General features: G+C 42.9%; 1 protein-coding gene across 3 annotated transcripts; it reads right to left on the reverse strand.

Annotated features, from left to right (window-relative positions):
• Positions 1-3896: 3896 nt before the first annotated feature.
• LOC120936942 (mitochondrial ubiquitin ligase activator of nfkb 1-A-like) lies at positions 3897-22794 on the reverse strand. 3 transcript variants are annotated; one of them, XM_040349769.1, is made up of 4 exons: positions 22560-22794; positions 19612-19693; positions 8016-8136; positions 3897-4649 (listed from the first exon to the last, which is right to left on the reverse strand). In XM_040349769.1, the coding sequence occupies exons 1-4, from the start codon at positions 22665-22667 to the stop codon at positions 3944-3946; spliced, it is 1017 nt and encodes a 338-aa protein (XP_040205703.1). In that variant the 5' UTR covers positions 22668-22794; the 3' UTR covers positions 3897-3943. The 3 variants fall into 3 exon arrangements, with proteins under 3 accessions (XP_040205703.1, XP_040205704.1, XP_040205705.1); XM_040349770.1 differs by lacking the exon at positions 22560-22794 and adding an exon at positions 22407-22533; XM_040349771.1 differs by lacking the exon at positions 22560-22794 and adding an exon at positions 22240-22371.
• Positions 22795-24314: the final 1520 nt, after the last annotated feature.

A 24314-nucleotide genomic window follows, 5' to 3' on the forward strand; every position in this document is an offset into this window, starting at 1 on the left:
GAGTCCCGTGGCCACGAAGCTTCTGACCGGGTCGCGCGCACGCGCAACCCCACGGCTGGGCTTAAAAAGCCACGTACGTGGATGTGCCATTCTGCCGATGTATATCGGCGTGAAGGGGTCCTTAAGTGGTTAAAGGAACCTACAGTGGGGATAGAAAGTTTGGTCAACCCAGGTAAACATTTGTATTAATGTGCATAACGAAGCCAAGGAAAGATGGAAAATCTCCAAAAGGCATCAAATTACAGATTAGACATTCTTATAATATGTCAAAAAAAGTTAGATTTTATTTCCATCATTTACACTTTCAAAATTACCGAAAACCAAAAATGGCATCTGCAAAAGTTTGGGCACCCTGCAGAATTTATAGCATGCATTGCCCCCTTTGCAAAGCTGAGACCTGCCAGTGTCATGGATTGTTCTCAATCATCGTCTGGGAAGACCAGGTGATGTCAATCTCAAAGGTTTTAAATGCCCAGACTCATCTGACCTTGCCCCAACAATCAGCACCATGGGTTCTTCTAAGCAGTTGTCTAGAAAACTGAAAATAGTTGACGCTCACAAAGCTGGAGAAGGCTATAAGAAGATAGAAAAGCGTTTTCAGATGTCAATATTCTCTGTTCGGAATGTAATTAAGAAATGGCAGTCATCAGGAACAGTGGAAGTTAAAGCAAGATCTGGAAGACCAAGAAAAATATCAGACAGAACAGCTCGCAGGATTGTGAGAAAAGCAATTCAAAACCCACGTTTGACTGCACGATCCCTCCAGAAAGATCTGGCAGACACTGGAGTTGTGGTACACTATTCCACTATAAAAGAGATACTTGTACAAATATGGTCTTCATGGAAGAGTCATCAGAAGAAAACCTCTTCTACGTCCTCACCACAAAAATCAGCGTTTGAACTTTGCAAATGAACATATAGACAAGCCTGATGCATTTTGGAAACAAGTTCTGTGGACCGATGAGGTTAACCACTTGCCGACCTCCTCATGTAGATATACGTCAGCAGAATGGCACGGACAGGCACATCAACGTACCTGTATGTGCTCTGCTTGACGTGGGTGGGGGGTCCGATCGGGACCCCCCCCGCTACATGCGGCGGTCGGTAAGCCTCGGGGAGCGATCCGGGACGACGGCGCGGCTATTTGTTTTTAGCCGCTCCGTCGCGATCGCTCCCCGGAACTGAAGAACGGGTAGAGCCGTGTGTAAACACGGCTTCCCCGTGCTTCACTATGGCGGCGCATCGATCGAGTGATCCCTTTTATAGGGGAGACTCGATCGATGATGTCAGTCCTACAGCCACACCCCCCTACAGTAGTAAACACACACTAAGTGAACACTAAATGTTACAGCGCCCCCTGTGTTTAACTCCCAAACTGCAACTGTCATTTTCACAATAAAGAATGCAATTTAAATGCATTTTTTGCTGTGAAAATGACAATGGTCCCAAAAATGTGTCAAAATTGTCTGAAGTGTCCGCCATAATGTCGCAGTCACGAAAAAAAATCGCTGATCGCCGCCATTAGTAGTAAAAAAATAAATAAAAATGCAATAAAACTATCCCCTATTTTGTAAACGCTATAAATTTTGCGCAAACCAACCGATAAACGATTATTGTGATTTTTTTTACCAAAAATAGGTAGAAGAATACGTATCGGCCTAAACTGAGGGGAAAAAAAAATTTTATATATGTTTTTGGGGGATATTTATTATAGCAAAAAGTAAAAAATATTGATTTTTTTTCAAAATTGTCGCTCTATTTGTTTATAGCGCAAAAAATAAAAACCGCAGAGGTGATCAAATACCACCAAAAGAAAGCTCGATTTGTGGGGAAAAAAGGACGCCAATTTTGTTTGGGAGCCACGTTGCACGACCGCGCAATTGTCTGTTAAAGCGACGCAGTCCCGAACTGTAAAAACCCCTTGGGTCTTTAGGCTGCATATTGGTCCGGGGCTTAAGTGGTTAAAATATAACTTTTTGTCCGGAATGAGCAAAGGTACGTTTGGAGAAGAAAGGGCACAGAATTTAATGAAAAGAACCTCTGTCCAACTGTTAAGCATGGGGGTGGATCAATCATGCTTTGGGGTTGTATTGCAACCAGTGGCACAGGGAACATTTCACAAGTGGAAGGAAAAATGGATTCAATAACATTTCAGCAAATTTTGGATGGTAACTTTGGATGGTAACTTTCACCCAGACTAAATAATATACACCATTTTTTTTTACCAAAGATATGTAGCAGTATACATTTTTGGCCACATTTATGAAGAAAAAATCATTTTTTGCAAAATTGTATAATAGAAACAAAGAAAAAATCATTTTTTACAAAATTTTCGTTCTTTTTTCATTTATAGCGGAAAAAAAAACGCAAAGGTGATCAAATACCACCAAAAGAAAGCTCTATTTGTGGGAGAAAAAAAAAGGACAAAAATTTCATTTGGTTACAGTGTTGTATGACTGAGTTATGGTCATTCAAAATGTGAGAGCACCGAAAGCTGAAAATTGGTCTGGTTATTAAGTGGGTTTTAGTGCCCAGTGGTCAAGTGGTTAAATAAAATCATTATTCACTTAATTGGCTAGATGTAAAGAGCAATCTCAGGCAATAAGTGGAAATTCAGTAAGCTGCTAAAGCTACTCAGTAATTGCTGTAATTATCCTAAAGACATAAAGTTAATTAATTATTTAATATACCTAAAGCTGGCTATACGCTGCAGCCAAAATAAAAAAATGAAATATCCAACAGATTCCTTCATCCACAACATACAGCGCAGATGGACAAATCCTCCTGCTAAGCTACTGTAATCGGAATACCCAAACAGCAGCTGCATCCAACAGGATGCAGCAACTGTTCAGCCAACAACTTTCTGCCTGGAACCTTTGATTTTTCAGTTGAACAACATCAGGCACTAGTGGGCTGACAGGGCTACCCACTAAGTGAATTAATTCAGTCGCTAGAAGCTGGACAAAACTTACACAGTGTATGGCCAGCTTAGAGTTGGGTGCTCCTCATTGGTGCACTGGGAATGTGCTTCCTAAAGTCTGGGCTGTGAATCGCGCTCTCTTAGCTAATGCATCATCAATAGCATTTCATGTGTCTAAAGCCGAGACCCTCCCAAAAGGTGAAGCTCTGCTTGTTCGCACCCTCCTCCCTCCACTGCTGCGTTTGCCATTTTTTTGGGGGGGGTACCTGTTTTTTACAGGTACCTGCTCACACTTCCTGGTAAGATCGCCGGGGCGATCCATGAGCATTTCCGGCCCCTCCTCCCCCTGCTGCCTTCTGGGACAGAAGACGGCGGGACCATTCACAAAGCGCAGCACGACTCGTGCGTGTACAGTAGAAAACCTCATATGTACAATGCCGATGCCTGCACCCAAAGCCAATTGACGAATCGGTTCAGGGTGCCGACATTGTGGGATCCCTGGACAGGTAAGTTTCCTTATATTAAAATTCAGCAGCTACAGTATTTGTAGCTGCCAATTTTGTTTTGCCAGATTGGAGCTCTTCTTTAAATGGTAGAAAGTGTCTTTTTTTTTTTTTAATAGGCCCATGGCACACTAGAGCTCCTGTCATTGGCGGAAAGCATAGGGAGACATCTTACTATTTCCACGAGCAAGAAAGAGATACGTGGAATAGAATTACTGTACAGGGCAGAAAAATCTATCACTGGCAAGTCTTCCCAAGCAACATGATCTTTAGTGTACTATGACACGGACATTTTTCTAATTAAGGTTTTCCATATGTGAGAGATAACAAAGAGCCTACAGTGGGTGGGTTTGAGAATTCTTGCTTCAAAAGCAGAGGTTCCCTTTCCAGATTAAAAAAATTACTGACTAGATAAACTGGAATAGACTGGTAAATTAAGCAATGTCTGGATGAAAAACCGAGGTCCCGAGCAATTAGTTTTGAGTGTACCTGTAAAGAATAAGGCAATAAAATTCTTTATTTAGATCTGGAAAAGAGGAACAACTCTTTCTATAGAACATCTGCAGATAGGACACATGTGGTTAGGAAGGGCCTGGTAACACAGAAAGCAGCAACATACATGCCCACAAGGCAAGATCACACATTCTCGTGTTCTCGAAATGCAGATCACGCATAATCTTTCAGAATCAACTGGCTCCTCATCAACGTCCGGAATCTGCTGCTCATCCAAGCGGTCTTGACTTTTATGTTTTTCCTTATATCTCCGATAGGCTCGATACATGGCAATGCATACCACAACAGTCCCCAAAGCTCCAAAGAACAAAGCCGCACCCCTCCAAAAATTAGCTAGGGACTCTTGTTGATAAAGTATGTCTTCATATCCAGAAAGGGATAAAAAGTATGTACAACCATCTTCAGGAGGCTCCAGTGTCATTTCCCCTTTAGTATTCAGTGTCAATTTTCCTACTCCAGTTAGTATGGTGCCCACAGGCAGAATCTCCTCTGTTTCCAACACACCTGTAGGCTTTTCACCACTGAAATAGTGTCCTAGTAACTCACCTAGGCCCAAAGAGGCATGATGAAACCGCTCGTGGACAATCTGCAATGTCAAACCGGAGGCATTCTGCGGATCACAAACAAGCACAGAGACCTCATTACCCTCCAGAGGACATAGTTGGAAGGGAATTTCCTTCACACGCTCGTAAATTACTCGTACATATTCACTCCTGCAGAAAGAAAGTGTATTAGGTAAGTCACAAGCCATACAGTTAAAACGTTAACAAATGGGGGCGTGTCCAAGATGGAAAATGTAGCGTAAATGTGATAGAGGAGCTCTACTTTTACGTTAGCCTTTTCTGATTGTGGAGCACTGGCAGCTACCGACAACAAACAAGCACTCTCATAGGAATGCCGGCTTTTAGAGGCCCCCAGGAAACCCCCATTGTGTACTTTAATCATCCACCTCTAAAAATCTGAACTCTGGGCACATTTTTGATTCCCATTCCTGCACTGCCAGGTTAACTTGTTTTTTTGTAGGGGTGAGGAGAGCAGAGATATGCTTACCTAATCCCCCAAACAAAAGACCAGTCTGGAAGTTTTGGCTTCAGCGCAGGGCAAGGCAGTGAACTCTATCGCACTGTGCTGCACTGAAAAAAGTACTGCATGTCTACCTTTTCTCAGCGCACCACAATGCAACACAGTGGTGTGAACTAGCCAAGTAGGAGACAAGATATTTTGTCTGGTCTTGCAATGGAACTGCCATGGAATAGCCGCCCAAAACACACTTCTACTGCACCTGCTATGAATAGGCACTCAATCAGTGAAGGTAAAGGACAATTTTTGTTTACTTTATGAGGCTTGATCATCACGTACTGGATTTAGGAGCAGTTTAGCCTGTATTTACGGATGTTGGCAAATGTGAGTGCTTATTTGTCCTCCTTCTCCCCTAGTTGGATTCAGTTTAGCCTGTCATACAGGAGCCTTTAGATATACTTTATAGCTGAACCGCAAGGCTTCACTTCCTGTTTCCCTTACTGCAGATGCCGACGCCTGCACCTGAAGCCGATTGACCAATCGGCTAGGAGTGCCGACATCGCAAGATCAATGGGACAGGCAAGTGTCCTTATTTTAAAAGTGGAATTTTATTTTTTACAGACTTGACCTTTAAGGTAAAAAAATGTTTAGACTTAGTTACCACTTAAAGGCATAAGAGGCTTTATTTAAATGTATTTCTCAATACCCACAAAAGAGATCAATCCACTTTGTGTCCACCAAATACCTTTGAAAAGCCCAGACATTTCCTTGTAAAAGTATCATCACTGGGTTACATACAGCCTGTGCAGAAAGCACAGCTGTAAGAGGGACCACCCACTACTGGGGGAGAATAAAAGACCAGTCATCCTGTACAAGAAGAGCGCAACAGTGAACAGTCTTTATTATGAAAAGTTCAGAGTTGCAGATGAATGCCTAAATCTGAAAGAACCACACAAAGAACACCTAGATTTAAGTTAGTTTACACTTGACTCTTATCTTGTATTGTAGATATCTTGTATTTTTAGTCCTTTGTGGAATTAATTACTTTAATTGTATAGCCTTTGTGCTGGACACACTTCACCAAACCCCTGCATCCTACTCCACTGGGCATTTAAACTATTAAAATGTAACTGTTATTTCAATTGCTTCCTTAAAACTCATTTTGTCTATTAAAACTCACTAGACCCTTTCTCATCTTATCTCAAAATGTAGTAGCAAAGTACTCTCACCTGGCTCATTTCTTCGATACCATTGCACAGCTCTTTTTTCAACACAGTGAAAGAATACAAAAAAAAAAAAAAAAAAGCGCTGCTAGGAGGTTATAGAAGAAATAAGCCATACAAGATTCGTTTGACAGTAAATTCTGAATGGCAGTAAGAAATATGTGTAGTGGGGGTATTAATAAACAACGTGAATTTTAAAGAACTAGAAATAACAGTTACGTTTTTATAAATTGCATGTCCAGTGAAGTAGGATACAGTGGTTTGGTGAATGCAAAGACTAAAAAATTAGGCAGATACTTAGCATGTGTAGCATAACAGGGAGACAATATAGCATAACACAGAGATATTATACTTCTGTACATCCTAATTTTGTGTAGGAAAAGTTATACAAAAGTTTTTTTTATTTGTAATTGTTTTAATTATTTGTTTTTAATTTTACATTAAACTATTTTATTATGTTGTTCTTAATATTCATTATTATGTATATTCATGACTTAGGGCTCATTCACTCAGGCGGGTGCCTAGCCATAGCACATGAAGAGCAGGTTGCGCTTAGCTGCACGTCTGCCTTCATTTTGTTAAACGCTGTGTAAACTGTTGGCGCTATATACATCTTGTATAATAATAATGTAAGCATTGGCTGAGTTTATCAATATGCAGGGATGGTTGCACAGACCAGGATGTACTTGCCCCTGAGTACCTGTCAAACTTGGCTGTGAGTCTGTATAGCCGATGCATAGCCATTCACTTTATATAAGATGCAACTCAGTGCCAATACAAAAAGTAAACAAACGGCTCTTCATGCTCTGTGGGGGGTGAACATCTGTGTGATTGAGTCCTTTAACATACAAGTCCAAACGTGACAGTACACATATGGCCCTCAGCGGGCAGACTTATGACTTGTGGAGTGCTTTGATAATTACATAACCATTACATAAAAATTAAGGTCATCTTTTCACTCTTGGGGATGAACATTACCTTCATTCTTATCAATAATCACTTCAATAGACATGACAAAGGCTGGCCACAATGTTTACAAGCTGGGTTGCTTTGCAAGGTTAGCCCCTTGATTATCATTAAATGGATATCACACATCATAATGTATTGTATAAAATCACTGTCAGGCAGAGGGTTAAAGGTTCAAACCCCTGGCTGTCATTCCTATCCATCCATCACTAGTTATCAAATCGTTAACTTGAATAAAGGTGCAGATCAGGTGTCCTGATAATTCACTGACAGCATATGCTTGTGCTGAGTTTATGATTAAGCAGTTAAGCAAGGATAGGTGAAAGGCTGCATTTACATGGGCATTTAGCCACGGCTCAAACCGACGTATTTTTGCTGCTGGGATTGACAGCTGCATGCAGGTAGCAGCAGTCATCAAGCCCTTAACACTGCAATGACAGGTTTGCACAGGCAGCAATCATCTGCCATGATCATGGTTAAATGCACTTTGTGTGGGTCTGGGATTCGTACCGTGGCTAAACGCCCAATCGATTGTATCCTAAAAGCTCCAAAATAATTGCACGTATAACAAATCGATCCTAGCTGCCCCATTTTTCTAACCTAATAGGTTCCTTTTGAAGACCAAAAAAAATAAAAAAATAGTTGCTAGCAAAACACGTGTGGCTAATAAAATTAAAAAAAAAAGCACCACCCTACAACAATTTACCAAACTCAAGAGAGTAGAAGTAGGGTACCTATTTAATATTAAAGTTTGACATAAGACAGCAAAATGTTGAGTTAGCCACCATTATACGTATATTGTTTTTATAGCTAAAGTGAACTACAGTGTAGTAAATCTGTACTATCTGATGCCAAAAATTCTTATCTCACCAGCTTCTGGTTAGGCTGTTCCAAAACAAGCGGTGCTCTACCATTTGGTGCTTCTGAATTACAGCCTGGAGATATGGATAGTTCTCACTACTGATAGCTTTTCCAACTGCCTCCACTCTGCCTGTAAAGAAGAAGAAAAAAAAAAAAAGGTTTAATTACTCTGTTAGTGTATACCCCTGTAGAAGTCCTATAGGACGAAATGCATTGGGTTCTACGCTTGCTGCCACTACTGCGCTTTTTTACCTGTGATCACCCTGTGTAATCATTGCTGGATGTTTACAATTTTATCCATTTTTTATATTTTTGTTGTTTTGTTTCTGTTTCAATAAACCCTTTTATGCCATGCGGAGGCCTTTTTTGTTTTCTTGCATGCCTTTGACATATTTTGAAGCTGTGGAGGAGTAACTATCATTGCCTTAATACACACCAACAAGCTGCTGGAAGTCTGCAACTGTGGAGGATTCCATCCAGATCTTTGATTGGAGGAGCTACCAAGCACCAAGGGAGACGCCGACGGGAGAGCTGGTCGCATCAACACTCTTACCTTTGCCTGATTGACCAAGACCGAAAGGTACTTGGTCTACATCACACGGTAAGAGTATCCAACTTATCTATCTAGGATTGTCTTCACATCTATGTCCCCTTCATTCCAATCAAATTGAAGATCTGTTTTACCCACCACATGGTCTAATAGACCTCCACGTTCAGCTCATATTCACTTTGGACTATTATTAGTCATTTTTACCTACGAGCTTTTGCATTCAGTAATTTGCATCACTTTATATTGGTCATTTGTTGCTCCATATAGCCTTAACAGACTACTATGATGACTTAAGGTTTCATTTGGACTATCATTTGTTCATTGTTACCGGGTTACTCATGTACTTTTCCAAGCAGTCACTGTGTGCCATTATGGTTCAGTTGCATTCATTTACATAACCTATCCACTAGGTTTTGTCTTCCTTAAAGCGGGGGTTCACCCGAAAAACACATTTTTAACAGTAGATTGAGGCTAATTACCGGAAGCACAATCGGGTGTTTTTTTTTAAATCAATGCAACCGTTTTAGAGATAGATGTTCTCCCGCCGCTTCCGGGTATGGTCTGCAGGACTGGGCATTCCTATTTGATTGACAGCCTTCCGACCGTCACATACAACGCGTCACGAGTTGCCGAAAGTAGCCGAACGTTGGTGCGCAGGCGCCGTATAGAGACGCACCGACGTTCGGCTTCTTTCGGCAACTCGTGACGCGCTGTATGCGACGGTCGCAAAGGCTGTCAATCAAATAGGAACGCCCAGTCCCGAAGACCATACCCGGAAGCGGCGGAGAACATCTATCTCTAAAACGGTAAGTACTACATTGATTTTTTTTTAAAAACACCCGATTGTGCTTCCCGTAATGTGCTTCCCGTAATTAGCCTCAATCTAACGTTAAAAAAAAAAAAATTGGGTGAACTCCAGCTTTAAGCGCTGCACATATTCAATTTTTTTTTTAGTGTATTACAAGAACAAGAATCTACATGAATGCAAATTAGGGAAGAAAATAAAGTAAGAAAATCCTCCTATTGCTGATTTTGGTATAGCAGTGTAAAAAATAAAGTTTCACAAAGCCACCAGTAGGTTAGGAAGTACTTGAGAGAAAAGTCAGCTAATCTATCACTTGTTTCCCTAACTGACAATTATGGCATAGTTTAACCACTTCAATACAGGGCACTTAAACACCTTCCTGCCCAGACCAATTTTCAGCTTTTAGCGCTGTCGCACTTTGAATGACAATGGCGCGGTCATGCTACACTGTACCCAAACTAAATTGTTATCATTTTGTTCCCACAAATAGAGCTTTTTTTGGTGTTATTTGATCACCTCTGGTATTTTTATTTTCTGCTAAACAAATAAAAAAATAAACCAAAATTATTTTTGTTTCTGTTACAAAACTTTGTAAATAAGTTAGTTTTCTCCTTCACTGACTGGCACTGATGGGGCTGCACTGACGGGCACTGATAAGGCGGCACTGATGGGCACCAATGAGGTGGCACTGATGATGGGCATTAATTGGCACTGATGGGCACACATAGGTGGCACTGATGAGCATCATTGATTGGCAGGCATTATTGTTTGGCACTGATTGGCATCCATTGTAGGCACTAATTGACATCTATTGTGGGCACTAGTGGTGGGCGTCCCTGGTGGTCCAGTGTGGGAATCCTCAGTGGAAGGGCTGCGCTGATAATCGACACAGACCCCCCTGTCAGAGGAGCAGCCGATCAGCTCTCTTCTACCCGCGTCTGACAGACAAGAGTGAGGAAAAGCCGATAAACTGCTCTTTCTGTTTACATCGTGATCAGCCGTGATTGGACATGGCTGATCACGTGGTAAAGAGTTTCTGTCAGAGACTCTACCTAGATCGGAATTGAAGTGTGTCAAAATGACACGCCGCAACGATTGACGCTCTGCGTGCCCCCGCAAGCGTGTGCCGGCTAGTTATCCTGATCACGTCATATGATGTCCGATCAGGATAACAGAACCAGTTTGCCGCCGTCCTTTTGCTATATAATGGGCGGCAAGTGGTTACATTTTCGAAAAAAGTTTAAGACCTAACTGTCAAGTCATTCTTTTGTAGAAGTTTTAATATACTTCACCATTAAAAAGAACTATTTAGAACCCACAAGCAACGCACAAGACAGATAAAGGACAAAGATAAAAGGCTTAAAAATGTTAAAGTGGAGTTCCACCCAAAAATGGAACTTCCTTTAGGGGAAGGTAACCCCCTGACATGCCACATTTGGCATGTCATTTTTTTGGGGGAAGATTTCAGCTCCCACTTTCTCCCAGGGGCACTGCGGTGCCAGAAAGGAAGTTCACCTCTTCCCCTCCCTCTCGGCAATCATCTGGGACACATCACAGGTCCCAGATGATTGCTCGGCCAGTCCCAGTGTGCAGCGCGGCTCGCGCATGCGCAGTGCGTGCCCGGCTGTGAAGCCACAAGCAGGGCTTTGTTCCCCCGCATCGCTGGACCCTGGGACAAGTAAGTGTCCCATTATTAAGTCAGCAGCTGCAGTATTTGTAGTTGCTGACTTTAAAAAAAATTTTTTTAGCAGGAACTACGCTTTAAGGGAAATATTTTATTTACATAAACCAACAAAGTGGAGCTCCATGCAAAAGGTAATACACAGTTCAAATATTTATATGTGTAACGTTTTACCTACTTTTTGTCAGAGATACTGAGCTCAATGGACAGCTTGGTGCCTTGGACCAATGGTAAAGCACCATTAGTCCAAGCTGTCCAATAAAAATGCTGGAGGCTCTTCTCTCACTGCAGTGTCATAGAAGGGGCAGTGTGTCTAAAAGGCAAATGCTCCCTTCCAGCACAGCCCTACTAACTACAAGGAAAAAACATGGGTTTATGGGTATAAGGTTTAACCATAATCCCATGTTTTTCTCACACAGTTCAGAGGGAGAATCTGCTGCTGCTGCTGAAAAGGTAAATTTTTAATCAAGCTAAATAATATATTATGCTATATGTTATAAGATAATAATTTATTATTTTTCCATTAACTGTGAAATTACCTGTTTGAAGTTTTGAGGATATAACTTCAAACTTCAGTAATTTGCCTGTTAAGTCACCTGCTTGAATAAAGTTTTTGAAAATATAGTAAATTACCTTAAAAACAATATATAATAATTATTTGTATATTAATTACTTATGGTAATTAACCACTTGCCACCCAGGCCAATTCTGACACTTCTCTCCTACATGTAAAAATTCGATTTTTTTTGCTAAAAAATTACTCAGACCCCCCAAAATCCAGATTAAGGTGGAAAGCAGAGACCACTTTTGGGAGAATTTTTTAAACATCCTTGCTTTTGTGCAACACTAATGCTGCGTACACACGATCATTTTTCGGCTTGTAAAAAATGACGTTTTTCAGGCTCTAGAAAAAAACAAAGTTTTTTTCAACTTCATCATTAAAACGGCCTTGCCTACACATGATCAATAAAAAAAAAATGCTCTAGCAAAGCGCGGTGACATACAACACGTACATTGGCACTATAAAGGGGAAGTTCCATTCAGAAGACGCCACCTTTTGGGCTGCTTTAGCTGATTTCGTGTTCGTAAAAGACGATTTGCGCTTTTCTGTCTGTTACAGCGTGATGAATGTGCTTACTTCATTACGAACGGTAGTTTTACCAGAATGAGCGCTCCCGTCTTATAACTTGCTTCTGAGCATGCGCAGGTTTTTCACGTCCAAGCCCAGGCACGATCATTTTTTACAACCTGAAAAACGACATCGTTTAAAACGTTGTGAAAAAATAGAGCATGTTCAAAAAAATAATTGACCGTTTTTCAGAACCCGAAAAATGCTCTGAAGCCCACATACGATCATTTTAAATGACATTTTTAAAAAACTTTGTTTTTTACAACCCGAAAAATGATCGTGTGTACGCGGCATAAGAAGGACTCCTTGCAGGGTAAGGCTACCAACTTAAACACAGAACAGAAATGGGAATTCCTCAAAAAGACTGTTTGTGAACTCACTGCAAAGTATATTCACATGGGCAATACGTTTAAAAGGCTAAAAATAAAACCTTTATGGCTCACGGCCAAAGTTAAAAAAAGCTATAAACTATAAGAAAAGAGCTTTTAAAAAAATATAAAAATGAAGGAACACTAGTGTCGTTTAAATGTTACAAAGAATATAACAGGATATGTAAAAAGGAAATCAAGGATGCAAAAATTCAAAATGAACGACAGATTGCAAAAGATAGAAGGATAAACCCCAAGAAATTCTTCAAATATATTAATACTAAAAAGTTCAAGTCTGAGCATGTAGGCCCTTTACAAAATAATCTAGAGTGGGTGACTGGGGACAAAGAGAAGGCTAATTAATAAAATACTTTCTTCAGCTCTCTGTATACAAAGGAGCATGGGGGAGTTCATGTCCATAATGGGGGTGGGAGTGACACAGCCCCAAATGATCCACAATGGCTCAAAAGTGATATGGTCCAGAAATATTTAGACAGAATAAAGGTGGATAAAGCACCTTGGCCTGATGGCATCCACCCACGGATCCTAAAAGAATTGAGCTCTGTCATTTCAAAGCCACTGTCTCTAATTTTTAGGGACTCATTAATGACAGGAATAGTACCACTGGATTGGCGTAGAGCCAATGTGGTGCCCATATTTAAAAAGGGAACAAAGTCTTTGCCAAGTAACTATAGACCTGTTAGTTTAACTTCTATAGCTGGGAAGATACTGGAGAGATTAATAAAAGACCACATAGATGAGTTCTTGCTGGAAACAAACTATTTAAGCAACAGACAACATGGATTCATGAAACACAGAAGTTGTGAGACAAACCTGATTTCTTTTTATGAAGAGGTAAGTAAAACCCTGGACAGAGGCGTGGCTGTGGACGTGATATATTTGGATTTTGCAAAAGCGTTCGATACAGTTCCGCACACACGGCTCATGTGTAAGGTAAGGTCTACAGGATTGGATATATCAGTTTGTAAATGGATAGAAAACGATCTAAAAGACAGAATTCAGAGAGTCGTGGTTAATGATTCTTACTCTGAATGGTCCAATGTTATCAGTGGTGTACCCCAAGGTTCAGTGCTGGGACCCTTACTTTTCAATATATTTATAAATGATATTGGGTCCGAGATCAAAAGTAACATTTCTGTCTTTGCAGAGGACACCAAGCTATGCAGTGGAATAACGTCCTTGCAGGATGTCTCCAATTTACAAGCCGACCTCAATGTTCCGTCTAATTGGGCGACTAAGTAGCAGATGAGGTTTAATGTAGATAAATGTAAAGTTATGCACTTGGGGGCTAAGAATATGCACGCATCATACATGCTAGGGGGAGTACAACTGGGGGGGTCTGTAGTGGAGAAGGATCTGGGGTTTTTTTGTAGATCATAAGCTCAATAATGGCATGCAATGCCAAGCTGCGGTTTACAAAGCGAGCAAAGTCCTTTCTTGTATTAAGAGAGGTATGGACTCAAGAGAGACAGAGATATCATTTTGCCCCTGTACAAATCATTAGTAAGACCTCATCTGGAATATGCAGTTCAGTTTTGGGCACCAGTTCTCAAAAAGGATATCGGGGTACTGGATAAAGTGCAGAGAAGAGCAACCTAACTGATAAGAGGCATGGAGGAGCTCAGCTATGAGGAAAGATTAGAAGAACTAAATCTATTCACTCTTGAGAAGAGGAGATTAAAGGGGATATGATCAACATGTACAAATATATAAGAGGTCCATACAGTGAACTTGGTGTTGAGTTATTCATTTTACGGTCAACAACGAGGACAAGGGGGCACTCTTTACGTCTAGAGGAAAAGAGATTTCACCTCCAAATACGGAAAGGTTTCTTCACAGTAAGAGCTGTGAAAATGTGGAATAGACTCCCTCCAGAGGTGGTTCTGGCCAGCTCAGTAAAGTGCTTTAACCATTGCCAGCAATAACCGCCGACTTGGCATACGATTTGACATGCCAAATCGTATCAATGTGAACTTAGGCTCAAAGTCACTTAACCACTTGCTTACTGGGCACATAAACCCCCTTCGTGCCCAGGCGAAATTTCAGCTTCCGGCACTGCATCGCTTTAACTGACATTTGCGCGGTCGTGCGACGTGGCTCCCAAACAAAATTGACGTCCTTTTTTTCCCACAAATAGAGCTTTATTTTGGTGCTATTTGATCACCTCTGCGGTTTTTATTTTTTGCGCTATAAACAAAAAAAGAGCGACAATTTAAAAAAAATATATATATTTTTTACTTGCAATAAGCGACTGGTTTGCGCAAAAGTTATAGCGCCTACAAAATAGGGGACAGAATTATGATTTTTTTCTATTTTTTACTAGTAATGGCGGCGATCTGCGATTTTTATTGGGACTGCGATATTGCAGCGGACATATCGGACACTTTTGACACAAATTTGGGACCATTCACATTTATACAGCGATCAGTGCTATAAAAATGCACTAATTACTGTATAAATGTGACTGGCAGGGAAGGGGTTAACACTAGGGGGTGAGGAAGGGGTTAAATGTATTCCCTGGGTGTGTTCTAACTGTGTGGGGGGAGGGGGCTGACTGGGGGAGGTAACCGATGCTGTGTCCCTATGTACAAGGGACACAGATCGGTCTCCTCTTCTCTGACAGCACGTGGAGCTCTGTGTTTACACACAGAGCTCCACGTCCCTGCTGTGTCGCATCGCGGCCGCCAGATACACGCATCGGCTCTTCAGCGATGCGCCAGGACAGTGTTTACCCGCTGCACGCCACCCAGTGGCGCGCAGCGGGTAATGCTTTTAAAAAGACGTCCAAAGACGTCCACTTGGCACTTGAGAGCCGCGCTGTTGACGTCTTTTGTCAATAGCGTGGGTCTGAAGTGGTTAAGAAAGGTCTGGATTCTTTTCTAAATGTACATAATATAACTGGGTACTAACATTTATAGGTAAAGTTCATCCGGGGAATATCCGATTGCTTCTCGGGGGATCAGGAAGGAATTTTTCCCCTGCTGTAGCAAATTGGATCATGCTCTGCTGAGGTTTTTTGCCTTCCTCTGGATCTGGGTATAGAATTGGGTATATGTGATTGTACGATATTATTATTGTTTTATTTCTTGTTGTTGAACTTGATGGACTTGTGTCTTTTTGCAACCTGACTAACTATGTAACTCGCCTCGTAGAGTTGATAGGGGCATACAAAGATCCCAGGGGCATGAACAGGTAGAGAGGTTTGAGCTACTCCCTGAAAAAAACTAGAGAGTGATAAGCTAAAGCGTTGTGCACACTAGTTTTTTTTTTCCCGTTCAACCTAGCAGGCTGAATGAAAAAAAAACAAATCAACTGAAGAGCTCATGAGGAGCCATTCTACTAACAATCCGATGTTGGTACAGCCATCTCCCCTGCTGAGCTACTGTATTCTGACAGGGGGACACCTCCACTGCCAGAACACATCGGTCATTGCTTTCAGCCATTGGCTGAGAGCCCGATTGGGATTGCATGCATTTTCAGTCATGCCCCTTTGACAGAAGCTGACCGTCTAATCTTCTGTCAGACCGGCTGTCGTACACAGGGGCCGAATGTCGGCTGGTGGAACCGGACGATATTCAGCCCGTGTGTACGGCCTTTAAAAGGTCTCTGAAACACAACGGCCTAAGTTTGTTCATGATGAAACTCACAGGCAGTTTTTGGGCCAGAGGAGGACAGTATATGCCCCACTGCGTACTTTCTGGGATGAAAGTTCCTAGACTTGCACCAAGCATAGTAGGTTCTCCAGATGTGATGGTAGACTTTACAAGAAGTCAGCTTCCTAGCCTTCAAGAGGATATGGATGACAGAATCTGAAAGGCCCCTATCCCTAAGGACTGTGCAGGGCTTCAACAGACATTCCATTAAAACCATTGACTTAGAAGCAGGATGGCCCACTGACCTTTGGTATAGGAGGACCAGACAAACTGAAAGGGGCACATGGAGTGTTTCCCAGGATCTTGATTATGTCATAATACCCCATTCTCTGTAATTCAGTGCAATGAGGACCATAGGATGCCTTTCTTCTCAAGGCTGCAAAGTGGACAGGGAAGACTGTGGAGGGGCAAAAGGGTATAGATTAGATTGCTACAGCATCACCAGAGCATCCACTGTGAAGGCATGAGGGTACCTGGTGACAAACATGTCTAGTTTGTTGTTAAATCTGGATGCCTGGCCTCATCTGGTGTTCCCCACCTGTGGCAAAAGGCTTGAAAGATCTCCAGATGAAGTGACCATTGTTTTGGATCCAGACGCCGATAACCAAGAAGTCTGCCTGACAATTTTTAATGCCTGTGATGTGGACAGCAGACAGTGCTGGAACATGAAGGTATGTCCAAAAAAGTATCAAGTCTGCTTCTCTGTGTGACTTTCAGTGTCTTCTTGATGACTGACCTAAGCCATGGTCATTGCATGGTTTGAATGTATGGTACGGGGCAATGACCCCTTAGCTAAAAGCTGCTAGACAACTGATGGGGTAGGAGACAAATTGAAGCAGGGAGGAGGTAGAATGCAAAGACTGTTTGTAGCCTCTGGAAACACTCTAGGCCCAGGCGTCTGAGACGTTCTGGGGCCAGAAGCACAAAGAATGACTACATGGCAGCCAGAAAGAGACTTTAATGGTGCCCTCCCCTTGAAGAAAAATACAACAATTCAACTCTGCATTAAACTGGTTATGTTTAAAAGCAGCACATACAAAGAAGTTTTAAAAGCAATACTTATAAAAAGTGTGAACACAACTCCCTATACATTTCGTCCCATCCACAGCATACATGTATACAGAGCAGCAGTGCTGGGGGTGGGATAAGGTGATGCCTGTGTGCAATTACCTAGGTTGCTGTAAACTCAGGAGATGTTGCTTGGCTGGTGTCCTGGATGCAAAGAGGAAAAGGCAGGGTGCGTATGTTCAGAAACCTCCCTCAGAGCAGCGCATGCGCAGTAAGCAGTTTCAGTTGTGCAGGCGCAGCACAGGGGCCCTCCAGAGGGACACTCAAATGGTGGTAAAATTAACCCTGATTATCCTGGACTGTACAACTATGCTATTGAATGGGTGAAGAGTGGCAATGTCTCACCCTCAAAGGAGAACTCAACATGATATGACTGAATGTTTAAAGGTCTTTCAACCTGTATGATTACCATATCAGTAGCAGGACTTAGGAGGAGTTAACCCCTTTCTGGCTTCATCCTTTGCACGGTGGACATACTGCCTCAAGGGTCTTTAGAGACTGAGCCCTGCGCAAGGTAGACCATAGCTCTGGACCTGTAAAGCACTCTGTGGCTAACTCCCCATGCTGCACTATGTGCCGAGGGGAGTGCCCATAGGGTTAGTTCACAGCACTGCAGGATCCAGTGCATAGCAATACAGGCCAGCCTTCTATTATTGGGTATTTGGGTACAGTCTCCCAAGGCTCTGCCAAGGAGTCCACTGATCCAGAAGCTGCATAGAAAGTCGTAGTGGATAATGTGAAAATGAATGAATCATCTTGGAAGAAATCATCCAGAGAAAGAGAAAAATCCTCCATAAAAAGAAAGTTAGCTTTTCTTAGTAGAGAGAAAAGGTCCATCACACCCAAGAGAATCTTTCAGAAAAGAACAGCACTACTCCTTCCTCTAGGGCTAGGGGGTGCCTGTCGTAATGGCTGCTATGTCATAGTTGTATGTTGTAAAAACAGGACAGAGCGGTGTAAAAAAGTAGCAGTCTTCTGTTATTGCAAACATGGCACATATTCCTCCTCAACAGTTAAACTCTGAATCCTTCATTCCCATCTCTCTTCTCAGCTGTTTTCTGCACCCCCACAGCTCTCAACTTTGCACTCCCCCCATCCATTCACTGTTCTCATCTGTTTACCTCTCCAAAACCCACCTCTCAGTAGCTAGTCCCACACAGTGCACACTCACAGCAGTGCTCTGCCTCTCCTGCAGTGGCAGCGAGACCATCCAGCAGGGGCATTAGCATCCAGGCACCAGCTCATTAGGCGATGCCTTCCCTGCTACACAAAAACATAATGTGCCCCAGCAACTGTCCCTGCCTTGTCCACGCCCTGTAAGCAGGGGTCTGCTTTTTGTGCTCCTGTGTGTAGCAACAGTAAATTTAAGGTAAGACTTCTTCCAACAGACAACAGATCTTATTCAGTGCAACTTCAGAACATTGCAGAGACAATGACATCTTGCCCTTGCAGGGCAAAGTGAAGGTGTCTCAGCAAAGAGCCTCACAACCCCCTTATACCTCGCAGGTGGCTAGAATACCTGGCCTTTTCAGATATGGAGGAGCATGTGAGTGACCGCCTCATCTGTGACAGTGATCAGGATTAGCAACCAATCATTAGGCCTGAGCATAGACAATTAACTTAAGAGTAAAATCACTGAATCCCTGGGTCACCAACAAACGTCATTTTAGTGTTGACTGCTGAGTAGGGAGAATCGAGGCGGTGTTAGTATAGTGTAGGGATCCTCAAACTACGGCCCTCCAGCTGTTGTGGAACTACACATCCCATGAGGCATTGTAAAAATCTGACATTCACAGACATGATGGGAATTGTAGTTCCTGAACAACTGGAGGGCTGTAGTTTGAAGAACCTGGTATAGTGAGTATAGAGGGGGGGAGGGAGGTGGGGTTAGGCCTTTGCAAATACCATGTCACTTGAAAAAAAAAAAAAGGAAAAGACACATCTGCAAAGAGACTAGACCTTAAAATTCTTTGTACCTGTTGTTTTTAAAATAAAATGTCCTTTTTTACATACATTGTCTTCTAACCCACTAATTGAGCTGCCTAAAAACCCCATTGGGGGAAATTCCCATATTATATACCATGTCACTTTGCTCCAAATGGGCAAAGTGACAATCTCTTTGTAATGAAATCCGTCTGGCTTGCACACTACTGTGGAGTACCCTGTTCAGTGGTACTGACCAAAACAAAGTAATGATTCTATCATTCATGTATCTATTTCTGCAGAAGCATGGAAAATTCAAAGTACACTTTTCTGCATAAGACTTATCACATAATATTGCATGAACGATCAGTCCATTCATACCCTACTGTAATGAGCTCATCCCTTACCTTCCAATGCCACATAACTCATATCCGGTGTTGTTTCCATAAACGTCCGCAGGTCAGCACTCACCTGTAGCCTGGGAGCTGCCTGGTGATTAGAAATACAAGAGACAGATCAAGGAGGTAATGGTGGCAAGTACTCTACATCTACAGTACTATTACATTTTTTTTTTTTTTTTAAAGAATACAGGCCTGAGGCAAGAACACTCCTCCCCCTGATAAGATGCAATAGCCAACATATATAATCCCAACACTTCAGACAGCGCTGACTGCTATAAATAACGATCACTTTAAAAAGTGAACACTGAATAAACTTAGGCCCAAATTCTCAAAGGGCTTACGACGGCGCATCGCCATGTACGCCGTTCGTAAGTCCTAATCTGGGCCGTCGTATCTATGCGACTGATTCTTAGAATCAGTTACACATAGATATCCATTAGATCCGACAGGCGTAAGGCTCTTACGCCGTCGGATCTTAACTGCAATTTTTTTTGTTGCCCGCTAGGTGGCGTTTCCGTCGTTTTCCCCGTCGAGTATGCAAATTAGCTAGATACGCGAATTTCCGAACGTACGTGCGGCCGACGCAGTAAATTTACGACGTTTACGTGAGGTTTTCCCGGCGTAAAGTTGCCCCTGCTATAAAAAAATCACCAATTTCTTGGGTGGATCAGGAACATCGGGAGCTATTTTATTCCTGAGGCCTGGGGCTCTTCTATAGATACATTTCTAGAAACCTTTTATTTATTTTGATTTTGGATAGAACATTCAAGGGTTTGAGCCTTTGTCAGGCTTTTATTGTTGTATTTGTTGCTGCTAGGGAAATTCACCCTCAAAATTTAAACTGTCTCTGGTACAGAAAGTGCTGGAAAATTCTAAATGTTTTTTTATATTTTTTGGACAGCGTAGGCAATGGTATGTAATCTCTGTCGCGTTTTTATCACGGTCTGCGTCCTTCAGAGGTGATTTGACTTATGGCCATTGCCACCAGGACAAAAAGTGATTGGCTATTTAAAGTCCTACAGTAAACATCAGAAGATGCATCCAAGTGCATCTGGTGTGAATGAACCCTTATGTCCCGGTCCGCACGTGATTCAGACTGGACTCATACTGCATACCTGTTCAAATCACACTTTGGTGGAGTTTACTATAAGGAAGTGACTTCTCTGAGTTTCAACAAAATGGTGACCTCCAGCAGGAAGGAACAGATGCAATATTGGAGGTAATTTACAACACACATTTATTTTGGTAGCATAATTATTTACCACTTCAGACCTGGAAGATTTACCACCCTTCATGACCAGGCCATTTTTTGCGATACAGCACTGTTATTTTAACTAACAATTGCCCAGTCATGCAACCCTGTACCCAAATAAAATGTATGCCTTTTTTGGTATTTGATCACCTCTGCTGTTTTTATTTATTGCGCTATGAAAAAAAAAAAATAGTCAGTTTTGAAAACAAAAATCGCAATAAGAATATATTGATTGGTTTACGCAAAAGTTATAGCATCTACAATCTATTATTTTTACTAGTAATGGTGGCGATTGGTGACTTATAGCGGGACTGTGATATTGCGGTGGACAGTCGGGACACCAACTGACACTTTTGGGGACGAGTGACACTAAGCCCTGGTTCACACAGGAGCGTTTTGACATGTCAGATCGGCGGCAATTGCAGTCAATGGCACCATCCTAATTCGGTGAGATGCTGCACCGATTTCAAAAAGTAGTTTCAGTACTACTTTTTACGATTTTGGCTGCAATTTGCACCTGTGCAGAAACCAGATGTCTCTGAAATGGCGGCCAAAATCGGGACTGACATGCAGGAGTGAAATTGTGCAAGTTCGGCTTCATTACTGCAGCGGCACTTTTCGGCCGCTAGCGGAGCGCTTTTGACCCCCGCTATTAGCCGAAAAAGGGTTAAAAGCGCCCACAATGCGACGCTGCAGAATCGCTTCTTGCTGGCGCTTCAGCAGCGCTAGCCATTGATTTCATTGGCAGGGGCGTTTTAGGAGCAGTGTATTCACCGCTACCGCAACTCCCCAAAGATGCTGCTTTCAGGACTTTTTTCCCCCCCATCCTGCAAGCGCTCAGTGTGAAAACACTCGGGCTTTCACACTGGGGTGGCAGGGGAGACGTTTTCAGGTGCTTTACATGCGCTATTTTTAGCCCTTTAGCGCCTGAAAACCTCAGTTTGAAAGTAGCCTTATGGGTTAAGAGTACAAATTATTATCAGAACTGCACATACTGCATTTACCATTCTTCCAATATAGTTTTTATTTTTTTTTCAAAATTATCCAAAAAAACAATAAAAAAAAAAAAAAAAAAAAAAAAAAAAAAAACACTTATGGGTAAAGTTCCGTTAAAAAAAAAAAAAAAAAAACACTTTAGCCTTGATTCACACTGACTACAGGAATGAAATTGTGCGAGTTGAGCCGAACTCGCACGATATCAGTCCCGATTTTGGGGGTTTCTGCACAGATGTCAATGGTAATTGCACCCCGAAATTGCCAAGTGACAAGTAGTATGGAAACTACTTTTGGAAATCGGTGCAGGGCCATGCAATTTGACATGCCAAATCGTATCAATGTGAACCAGGGCTTAGTCTGTGCTGCTGTTGGAGATTTCCCCTCACTTCCTTTCCTGTGGATATCTTTTTCTCCAGACAAAAAGCAATGAAAATGTCTCCTCTGGAACCTCTGACAGAGCCAGTTCTAAGGCTGGATATGTGCAGACTAGTATTAGCGAATGGTGACTACAACCAGCACAGGACGATAGAGTTGCTCTCTGTAAACACTACACCTATAATAAAAGTAGAATGGAAAGCAAGCTGTTCTCTCTAGCACAGGCTGCTGTGTGAAGCGAGTGCTGGAACTTCCATGGGCGGAACTACACAGGCCGGGAAGTTATGAAGATGCAGGGGAGCAGCATTGTGTGTTACACATCACACCGTACCTGGATACGGCGGACAGCCGCTCTCTGCTTCCGGTACAGGTAATAGAAGAGGCTGGTGAGGGCCAGGCTGGAGCCCGCGCACACCGTCTCCAGGCCTGACAGCTCCATGTCACCCCGGCCACCTAGTGAGTCCAAATCACTACAAACTACACACACTTCCTTCCCCCCAGCATCCTCTGGAGCCGGGCACTACTATTCCCGAGAGCCTCCACGGTTATAAACGGACCTTCCCGGCATGCACCGGGCATAGGGCGCTCATGTGCTCCCTGCGGCTTCGCCTCTTTATTTACAGCTCTATGGGTGGCTACAGAAGGCTATACAATGTAAAACACATTAGCTGGAACCTGCTTGTGTTTTTTTTTTTGTTAACCCTTTACTGATAGAAACTTGGAAACCAACATTTCTTTCATTTGTTTACTGTTTGTGCACATCAAAACATTTTTTTTTTAGGTCTGAAGATTATGTAAAACCCCACAAAACATTATGGGCCAGATCCACGTAGAACGGCGTAATTTTAAGCAGGCGTAGCGTATCGTAGTTACGCTACGCCGCCGCTACTTTGACAGGCAAGTGCAGTATTCTCAAAGCAAAGTTGCGGCGGCGTAGCGTAAATAGGCCAGCGTAAGCCCGCCTAATTCAAATATGGAACATATGGGCGTGTTTTATGCTAATGTATTGTGACCCCACGTAAATGATGCTTTTTACGAACGGCGCATGCGCTGTCCGTGAAAGTATCCCAGTGCGCATGCTCCAAATTAACCCGCAAAAAGCCAATGCTTTCGATGTGAACGTAAATGATGCACAGCCCTATTCGCGAATGACTTACGCAAACAACGTAATCAACGGAAAATTCGACGCTGGCCCGACGTCAATAATTAACATGGGCTGCGCCTCATATAGCAGGGGTAACTTTACGCCGGAAAAAGCCTAACGTAAACGGCGACTTACGCTGGTCGTATCTTAGCAAAATTCTGGCGTATCTTGTTTTCTGAATACAGAAAAAAGATACGCCGGAGCATCCTAGAAGTTACGCGGCGTATCAATAGATACGCCAGCGTAACTTCTTTGTGGATCTGGCCCTATATATTTTATGAAAGCAGAACACCCTAGAGCAGACCTGGGCAAACTACGGCCCGCGGGCCGTATACGGCCCGGCGGACCTTTTAATCTGGCCCACCCCCGCCGCCGCAACCTACTGTTATCACCGCGGCGGGGAACATAACAGACAGCGTTCGTTTGAACAGCTGTTTTCCCCGCCGCGCATAGACACTCCCCCTTGGACGGATCTGTCCAATCGCGAGCAAGGGGGAGTCACATAGACACTCCCCCTTGCTCGCGATTGGACAGATCCGTCCAAGCCAAGGGGGAGTGTCTATGGCATAGACACTTCCCCTTGGACGGATCTGTCCAATCGCGAGCAAGGGGGAGTCACATAGACACTCCCCTTGCTCGCGATTGGACAGATCCGTCCAAGGGGGAGTGTCTATGCGCAGCGGGGAAAACAGCTGTTCAAACGAACGCTGTCTGTTATGTTCCCCGCTGCGGTGCGGTGATAACAGTAGGCAGGGCCGGGAGGGGTCACTGTGCCCATCACACGCAGCACATGCAGCCACTTGTGCCAACACACGCAGCCACTTGTGCCAACACACACAGCCACTTCGCCACCATAAATTGTCGCCACTGTGCCAATCACACGCAGCCACTTGTGCCAATCACACTCAGCCACTTGTGCCAACACACGCAGCCACTTGTGCC

Source organism: Rana temporaria, chromosome 4, assembly GCF_905171775.1.
Source record: "Rana temporaria chromosome 4, aRanTem1.1, whole genome shotgun sequence".
NCBI lineage: Eukaryota > Metazoa > Chordata > Amphibia > Anura > Ranidae > Rana > Rana temporaria.